This window comes from Hydra vulgaris, chromosome 10, assembly GCF_038396675.1.
Source record: "Hydra vulgaris chromosome 10, alternate assembly HydraT2T_AEP".
Taxonomy (NCBI): Eukaryota; Metazoa; Cnidaria; class Hydrozoa; order Anthoathecata; family Hydridae; genus Hydra; species Hydra vulgaris.
Window position 1 is genome coordinate 9,514,301 of NC_088929.1, and position 10,193 is coordinate 9,524,493.

Consider the following 10,193-nt stretch of genomic DNA (forward strand, 5'->3'; position numbering starts at 1 on the left):
ACCAAACAAAGCACCTCTTTGGTAAAGTAATGAAGCTTTGACATAGACCTCATCAATTAGTAGTATGGAAATTCTTTTTAATGGATTTAAATTCATAAAAATACTATTTATGAAACTTAGGTCCTCCATTGAACTTATTTTTAAAGTCAATCGTATTAAAGTCCCTTGTACTTGGCAACTTGTAGTCAATACACAAACAATCATATAAACTTCGTTGTAGTTGTAATTGATACTGTAGTTGTAGTTGTATAAATTGATATTTTTGTTGTAGTTGAGATAGTTCGACTTGCAAAGAGATACACAGCATTTCAAAGGCATTTTTAAGGCACTTAAAAAAATTAATCGTTAGTTTGACAATATTATTACCTTACAATGTTAACGCCTTGAAACTTACAACGTTATCGTCTTGAAGTTGCGCTATCTAATTTATAAACCAATCAAATTTTAAAGATTTATTAAAAAAGCGCGAACACAAACTTTCGTCTAATGCTAAAGATGAAAATGTAAACACAGTATTAGGAATTGGCCTTCAGTTTAACAAATTTGTTGCGCGATGTCAAGGCCTGTTATTATAGAAGGCCGCGGTCACACATAATATAATATTCTGAAACTAATAAACAATCATCTAAATTTCTATAAGTAAATTTATTCTTTGATCATTGCCTTTATATCCTATCTTATTTTCATATCATAATCTATTATGGTATTATTTATATAACATATCACAACAATATTATTAAATTTGTGATGTTCAAATATCATATGAACATTCTCTAACATGTTCATATGATATTTTAATATAGTTCTTGAGTATATTATCTGCAAACAATTGACTGATGCAAGTTCAAATGTTGTCAAAAACCAAGCATGCATGCATGGGACACTGCAGTGTCCTACAAAGAAATGCTGGTTTGAAAGTCAAATTTTTTTTATTAAAAAAAAAAATTAAAATAGGGGGGAGATAGGGAGGTTTCCGTAATTTTTTTTAGGCTCCAAAACTTTTAACTTTATATGTAATAAGGTTCATAAAACTTAAGGGACTTAGGAAGTAAATTGAGGAACAAAAACAGGATATTTACAGAAACTTTTCAATTTTTAATCTGGAGTACCACAGTGTAATTGGGAATAAAGTTACTGGGTCCAGTATTCAAAGTAATATGATCTAAAGTAATATATAAATTATATAAAATGCTTTAAAATGCATGCAGTTATACATATAACACCTGATAGTTAACTATATGTATAACTAGTTATACATAAAATTTATTATATAAACTTATTTTTTAAGGTTATGCTTTAACAAATTAGTACCAATTAATTCAAATTCAAGATTTAGTTCAAGTTCAAGTTCTTATTTGCTCATTGTTTTTTCACTATTTTATATTTATTTGTTCAAATTTGTTAACTAGTACTAATTCTTACTACAGTAAGAATATTTATCATTGTTGACTGTGATTTTTTTAGTAACTTAATTTTACTTTCAACATATTTTGACAACACCCTTTACATATTAAATGATGACAGCTTTACTTTTCTATTGATGTTAAATTTATTACGTTTCAATAACTCAGATTGAATTTTACTGAATTATTGTAAGCTTTGTAAGAATTTGTTGTATATCAAATGGTGTTGTAAATAAAGTAAAAATTATATATATATATATATATATATATATATATATATATATATATATATATATATATATATATATATATATATATATGTATATATATATGTATATATATATATATATATATATATATATATATATATATATATATATATATATATATATATGTATATGTATATAGTATTTAGGCTATGGGATCATCCATAAATGATGCCAGTAGATAGAGGGGCAGTGTGAGTTTAACATCAATTAACAATGGGGAGGGAATGTTGAGACCAAAATAATGTCAATTAAAAAATTGAATTAAAAAAAAAAGTAAACTATTTTATTTAAAAAAAAGTTTATGCTAGCTATGTGCAGGTTTTAGATGTATTTACACCAACAATGTGGTCTAAAACCTTCTTGCTTTTGTTGCTTAAAACTGTAGAGGATCATAGGAAAAACAATTCAAATTCAGAAATTAGCTTGCTTATCTGAAAGAACAATTTGTTTGTTTTTTTTTACTTTTAGTACTGTTGAGAATAAATGTATAATTGAACCAGAAAAAAATCGATGGTATATGCATTTTTTATATTATATTAACAATTCAGATATACCATCATAATATGATAACAAAAACTGACATCATTTTCAATTGGAGATGGCAAAATATTGACTGAGTTTGATAAAGGGTGAAGGTGTTCAATAAACCGGGTCATCATCTGACATCATTATGCATAGATGATCCTATGATTTAGGTAAAATAAGTAATCAATTTGCCATATTTCTCTTTAGAAAGTTTAAGAAAAAAGCATTGTTATGCTGAGAACCTACCTATTGAGCAAGTTTTGACCACCTATTTTATAAATTTGAGAGACAGAAGTGGAAGTGCGAATCGCAAAAGAACTAATAACAATGCTCTAAATTGATTTTAACTTTGTAGACTAACATTAATATAGTATTTAGAAATAATAAATAAAGTTTACATGATTTTTATAATTTGTATTTATTTCCATTAATTATCAGTTGTCAGTCTCTATTTTATAAAATGAATTAAAAAAACTATTTATTTATAGTATAATATTAATACATAAATACTAGTTTCCTAATGCTATTATCATCACAATGTTAATGGTATTCGTTTTAAAGTGAAATTTTGTATCAATTTTATTGTTTTAATGTTGTGTATATATATATATATATATATATATATATATATATATATATATATATATATATATATATATATTATTTTCACTTTATTTAAAACACCATTTGATATACAACAAACCCCTACAAAGCTTACAATAATTCAGTTATGATACAATCTGAGTTATTGAAACGTAATAAATTTAACATCAATAGAAAAGTAAAGCTGTCATCATTTAAAATGTAAAGGGTGTTGTCAAAATATGTTGAAAATAGAATTAACAAATAAAATCACATTCAACAATGATAAACATTCTTACTGTAGTAAGAAATAGTACTAATTAACAAATTTGAACAAATAAATATAAAATTAACAAAAACAATGAATAAATAAGAACTTTAACTTGAACTTTAACTAAATCTTAAATTTGAATTATTTGGTACTAATTTGTTCAAGCATAACCTTAAAAAATAAGTTTCTATAACAATTTATATGTATAACTAGTTATACATATAGTTAACTATCAGGAGTTATATGTATAACTATATCAGGAATTATATGTATAACTATATCAGGAGTTATATGTATAACTATATCAGGAGTTATATGTATAACTATATCAGGAGTTATATGTATAACTATATCAGGAGTTATATGTATAACTATATGCATTTTATTGTATACTATTTTATTTAAACATTACTTTAGATTATATTACTTTGAAAACTGGACCCAGAGGCTTTATTCCCAATAACACTGTGGTACTCCAGATGAAAAATTGAAAAGTTTCTGTTAATATCCTGTTTTTGTTCCTCAATGTAGTTTGTAAGTCCCTTAAGTCATAAGGACCTTATTATATCTAAAGTTAAAAGTTTTGGAGCATAAAAAAAGTTACAGAAATTTATCTCCCCCACCACTACCACCCTATTTTTTTCTTTTTTAACAAAGAAAATTGGGAATTCTTTGACTTTCAAGCCTGCATTTCTTTGTGGGACACTGTAGTGTCCCATGCATGCATGCTTGGTTTTTGACAACATTTTAACTTTCATCAGTTAATTGTTTGCAGATAATATACTCAAGATCTTTATTCAAATAACTATTTTATTATCCTAATAATACGTCTATTTGCACAAATCTTAATCTTATTTCTATAAAGAAAGATAAACATTATTCGTGGTACTTACATACTTGCTTGCCATTCTCTATATAATAATATAAAATTTTTTCACACAATATAAACGTAACGCAATGCAATGTCGATTTAAAAATTTTTATTTATTTTTTTTTAAAAAGTTTTTTTTTTAGTTTCCAGCTTTCAAATTAATTCCCATGCAAATCCCACATGAAACCCACGTGGGATTTCCCATGTGTATAAATACCATATGGTTCCCACATGTAACCCATGTGGGATTACCCACATGGGTTTAAGGTGATAAATTTCCATACGGATACTACATGGGAAAATCCGTCCCACGTAAATCCCATCAATCCCACACGGAACCCACGCGGAACCCATGTGGGACGCGGTTTTATTTTTCACTGGGTTATTATTGTAAAGTTAATTTAAATCAATAAACATATACGAACTGCAATTTATTACATTTAATTATATAAAAATGGGAAAAAACTTACATCTTAGTAATTCAGCGACTAAAAATAAAGATATATTTAATAACTAACTACGTAACATGATATGAATCAGTAACATAATACTCATCTAATAAAATACAAACCTTCATCATCAACAATTTGGGACATTATTAACTCGATATAAAAAATAAAAAGAAATATCTTTTAAAACAAATTTAATAAAGGTAATAGACATCTTAAGATATAAAAAATGATTAAAATAAAACAGAATATGACCTACTTGAAAGATATGATAAGATGTAATAAAACTAATATAATAAAAACGTGCTTTGTTAAATGTCTGGAAATTCCAATCTCAAAATCCAGAGCAGAAGAAAAACTAACAGCGCACAAACAAAATTGTGCATCACTAAGCGTAACAAAACAACCAAGAGTAACAAAAAAGTAAAAGTGCATTTAACTTTGGCATCACATTGTTACAAATAACATTATGGTTAGCATATTCAATTAATTATATTATGATTAGCAATTTAATTAATGCCTAAAATTCAATAATATACTTTTGGTACGCATTTAACTCATTATGCAACTAATTAGTTTTTTTACTAATATGTGCAGTAACCATATCTGGACATGAGAGTCAAATTGCCTTAAATCCATTTTTTGTGAATGAGTTAAATACAAATTTGATATTTATATCGTATATTCCGTCCGGGCCATATAGCCTTCTAATTGTTATTTACCGCGGTTTAACAGGAAACCAAAATCAGTAAAGTCTTAAATCCATTTTATGAGCCAAAAAATCTTAAAATAGTTTTTTACTACACTATCAAGTTTATACTTACAATATACTAACACATTTAACTACCAAAAATGTTTTAAATTGGCTTTTAAAGGTTACGTTACGCTCATAGTTTTCAAGGTGACATAATGTCATGTTTGTAAATCAAGCTGACCGCACCCGGGTCTTGTTAAGTCTGTTCAATACAGACCAATTTTATACTATTTGTATGGCCTCTTTGTTTCAATAGTTTTTAGTAAACGGTAATTTGCTGCCATTTTCTAAAAATATTTATCTTTTTACTAAACATATAAATACATAAAAGTGTATATGTTTAATATTCAATTTTAGTTATTCAATTACTTAAAATTAGGGACATAAAAGCACCCTAGATTTAAAGATCAAAATTACATACTCTCTCATCCACATTAACAGACATTATTATGTGTTTCCAGAATAAATAAAAAAGACTAGACAATGCAACCTAGCTCTAAAGTAGTAACACCGCCTGGCACTAAATGCTGCCAAGTCACACCTCTGCTATAAGTACACCGCTTGGCTGGCAAAGTTATTAATCTTGCTCAACATAATGCCAAGTCACACCACTTTGAAAACATGAAAACAACATAATTTAAACATATATACAACTATAAACAAACATGGTTTTAAATAACACACATAAACACGTTTTTTAACGATATTAAATGACAGATATATTTATGAAAAACTAGGAAAAAAAATTTAAATAATAAATAGAGTTATACATACAGAATGTGCTCACAACCTACAAACAGTAAATTTTCAAAATGAAAATCTGAAGACTATAAATTAAGAACATTAGAAAATATAATATTATTTGTGTAACACTTTTCACCTACCATACCTTGAATGAGATGTTTATCAATTTTGAATAACAAGCTGTTAAATGCTCTAGTTCTTGAACATGCAACATATAATTGACCATAACAGAAACACGGTTTTTTGATCTTGACTTTTATTAATTGTCATTGAATAAACCAGTTTGACAGGAAACTGACGACGTCTCAGAAAAAAAGATAAATTAGAATCTGATGAAGTCAACTGAATTCGGGGAACAAAAACCAGTTTACCACCAGAAACACCTGTCACCTCAGCATCAATATAATTACTTTGAAAAGCACAAACTTTCATTCGAGTACCATTGCGTAACCCAGCTTTGAGATCTAAATTTCTAAGTAGCATAATTAAACAACCAATTTTCAATTTTAAACAATGAGGCGGCATTCCTGAAGGAGTTAAGCTGTTTAAAAACTCAACAGGAAAGTTATTTCTTTCATTAAGGTCATCAGTATCAGTTTGATCAGCACTTAAATAAATTTTGACCTCACCCGGTAGACATTCAAGTACTTCTTCATTGATTGATAATAAATCAACATTAGTTGGTGTTAACTTCACGCGTTTAGAATAATCATTTTGTTCAGCATTTCCGAAAATCTTTCCAACAATTGTTTCATTTTCACTAATAATGCACTGATTTGGTATTTCAATGCATCCTTTAAAAGGATCCTCCTCTTTGACAGGTATTGTTCCATTCCCAAGTTTTAGTAGCCATTGGAAAAATTCACCATCCCCATCTTGTACTCTCATATTTTCAGTTAATGCAAACTTCTGCACCCATTGCTACTGTAAAAAACATTTTATACATGATTCTACTATTTCAGCTGCTTGTCTTCTTTTCACAACAAGCAGAATTTAAAAGCCTAAAGTCAATACCAAAAAGAATGGCTTTTCCTCCGAACGGAAAGTCGTTTTTGCAAATATCTTTTAACAACCTACCAATTGCATTTAAGGGATGTTTAGGTATCATGGATGTTTCATCAAGCAAAAACAAAGTACCTTGTCTTAAAAAATGCCCGTGTATAGAGTTAGGAGTTATATTACATGTGCTATTATCCAATATTGGAACAGGAAGTTTGAATTAGCTAAGAAGAGTTGCTACTATGCCAGTCCATGCAGCTGTAGCAGATTTATATAAGCCTCTATATATGGTGTCAGCAATCAAACAATTATATGTAAAGGTTTTTCCACTACCAACTGGTCCATCTATGAAAAACAATCTAGAATGTTGATTTTCTACACTTGTTTGCTCATTCAGTGCAGCAAGGATAGCATTACATACATTTTAAGGATTGACATTAAGCAACAGTCTCATTCTATTGGCTTCGTCAATAAATTGTTAAACATTATCATCAAAATTTTCTAGATTTAAACCTATAAACTCATCAATAACATGCAGATTGTAATCAGCCAGCGTTTTACCACTTTGATCTTTTCCATTTGACGAAGAGTAGCTTGTTTAGCTATTAGAAGTGGGACTGTGCAGTGAATGAAATCTTCCATAATAAAAGCTTTGTATGTACCCCAGAGGTGTAAAGGATTGTCAGGTTCACAAAAGGTCAAAATTTTTGAAAACAACTACCTAATTTACTTTGGCATATGCGTTAAAACTGCCTCAGAAAGAGTACTCTGCCATTCAGTGTTGTCTTGCAACAAACCTTTTAAAACCCATGCTTCACGTAACGTTTCAAGAACAATACTATTAACAGTACGTACATCTTCCCAAGATGTTGCTCCTTATGCCTGCTAAAGTAACAGTCTTAGAAAAAATAATTCTCCGGTTGGATTAACTTCATACAATCTTACCATCACCTTATTACCACCCCTTTGTCAAAACTTCCGTTTACAATGTTTATCATCAAATATAAAGTGATAATGAATGTCTACATACAAATAGCAATGTGCTCTTTCATTTTCAGTATTTAACTTAAACCATGCCGTTAGGTGGGTATCACCCTGAGGTGCACAATCTAAAGCCATTTGCTCTGCTTCTTCTCTAAAATACACTAATTGATTTTCAGGTAGATGAACTTTAAGGCGTATATTAGTGTGTGACATATGACTTATTGGATACTCGAAAATTCGCCACAATGCTTCAGATGCACTAACATAACAACAATCTAAAAAAGTGTTTACTTCATCGTGATTAATTAGTTCATTTATTAAAACATTGGTACAGTCGTGACCCTTGCATATGTATTTGCACAAATATTTAAGAGCATTAACAGCCATGTAAGCTTCAACATTAACATTAGCTTTATATTTCTTTGATAACCATGGATTTTATGGTACTACCCAGCGGTTATTTACATTGTTACCTTTAATATTGGTAACCAAATCATTATCACGACATCTATAGCGTGGATAACCGTTATGAACTGCTGCTGTGTTATCAATAAATTCTTTACGATAGTTTTTGCTGCACACCCCATCTTTCATGCACGGAGACTTTGGATTCAGTATGTCACATGGACCGTGAAGCATGCAAGTTTTAACAACGTCATAAAGGTCTCGATTAACAATAGTATCTGGAATTTTTGCAGATATTAAATTATTGATATCATGTGCTGTTTTAAGCTTATCATCATTTGCAAAGTGAAGTTAAATATGAATATGTGGCAAATCACGCCTTTAAAATTCAATAACCTGAGCATGTGTTATAACTTTCCCTAATACACTGTACCTAAAAATGTCATTAAGAAGGTTATTTAATTTGAGTTTAAATACTCGAATAACCAAGTCAGGTCTATCATTTGCTGTCTGACCTGGATATAAATATTCAGTTATCTCGCGCCATTTTGGGTTGCAAGTGAAAGTAATAAAAAGATCTGGTTTACCATACTTTTTAATTATAGCCACAGCATCTTCAAAGATTTCTTTTAAAGCTCTAGGACTTCTTACATAAGTTGATGGCAAAACTACCACACGCCCTGGTCTAACATTGTGATCATTTCCAAGGTTGTTTACATGTTCGTGTAAGGGATCATACTGCTCACTTCTCAGTTTGTTTTGGTCATTTCTGATGAAAGCAAGGCGCTGGTTTTCAATTTAAACATACGCAACAACAGCATATTGCAGAAACAGTTTTTTGCCACAAAAAAGTGAAGAAGCTGGGTTTTGCAATGGTACTGGAATGAAAGTTTGTGCTCTTCAAAATAATTATATTGATGCTGAGGTGACAGGTGTTTCTGGTGGTAAACTGGTTTTTGTTCCCCGAATTCAGTTGACTCCATCAGATTCTAATTTATCTTTTGTTCTGAGACGTCGTCAGTTTCCTGTCAGACTGGTTTATTCAATGACAATTAATAAAAGTCAAGCTCAAAAAACCGTGTTTCTTTTATGGTCAATTATATGTTGCATGTTCAAGAACTAGAGCATTTAACAGTTTGTTATTCAAAATTGATAAACATCTCATTCAAGGTATGGTAGGTGAAAAGTGTTACACAAATAATATTATATTTTCTAATGTTCTTAATTCATAGTCTTTAGATTTTCATTTTGAAAATTTACTATTTGTAGGTTGTGAGCACATTCTGTTTGTATAACTCTATTTATTATTTAAATTTTTTTTTCCTAGTTTTTCATAAATATATCTGTCATTTAATATCGTTATAAAATGTGTTTTTATGTGTTATTTAAAATCATGTTTGTTTATAGTTGTATATATGTTTAAATTATGTTGTTTCCATGCTGTCGGAAAAATTGGATCTGTAATTGGCCGTCGCCAAATGTCGGCCAACGAGGACCTTTTTCTTTTTTTTTTTTTTTTAGATAAGTTAGTCGGCAAAAAAATTTTTTGACTTTTGTCGGCAAAAAAAACAGTTACGCCACCTCCTGCTCTCTCATTAAAACTTCTTCGGAACGGCCCTGGCTTTGAATTTTATGCATTTTTAATCTTCAAAAATAATAATGGGTTTCAAAATGAATTTTTGCTTATTATTTTTGATTTTGCATACGACGCGTCGTACGCAAAACACTCAAAAAGTGCACTTTTTGAGTGTTTTTTGGAATTACCGTTTCAAATACAGATTAAAATTTATCCCTTAATATTCTTTTTCTTGTTGTACGCAGACATAACCAATTTATTTTGCTTCTTAAATACGATTTCATCAAGTTATCAAAGCTTACTTATACAACAACAAAAACAAAAATATTGAAAAGCTATTTTGGGTGTTGTTGAAACCACT

At 29.1% G+C, this 10,193-nt stretch overlaps 1 protein-coding gene across 1 annotated transcript; it reads right to left on the bottom strand.

Annotated features, from left to right (window-relative positions):
* Window positions 1–7,836: 7,836 nt before the first annotated feature.
* On the bottom strand, window positions 7,837–9,366 carry LOC136086119 (uncharacterized). Its single transcript, XM_065808390.1, has 4 exons — window positions 9,334–9,366; window positions 8,653–9,042; window positions 8,325–8,583; window positions 7,837–8,243 (listed from the first exon to the last, which is right to left on the bottom strand). Exons 1-4 carry the CDS (start codon window positions 9,364–9,366, stop codon window positions 7,837–7,839), a joined length of 1,089 nt encoding a protein of 362 aa, XP_065664462.1.
* Between the last annotated feature and the right edge of the window lie 827 nt (window positions 9,367–10,193).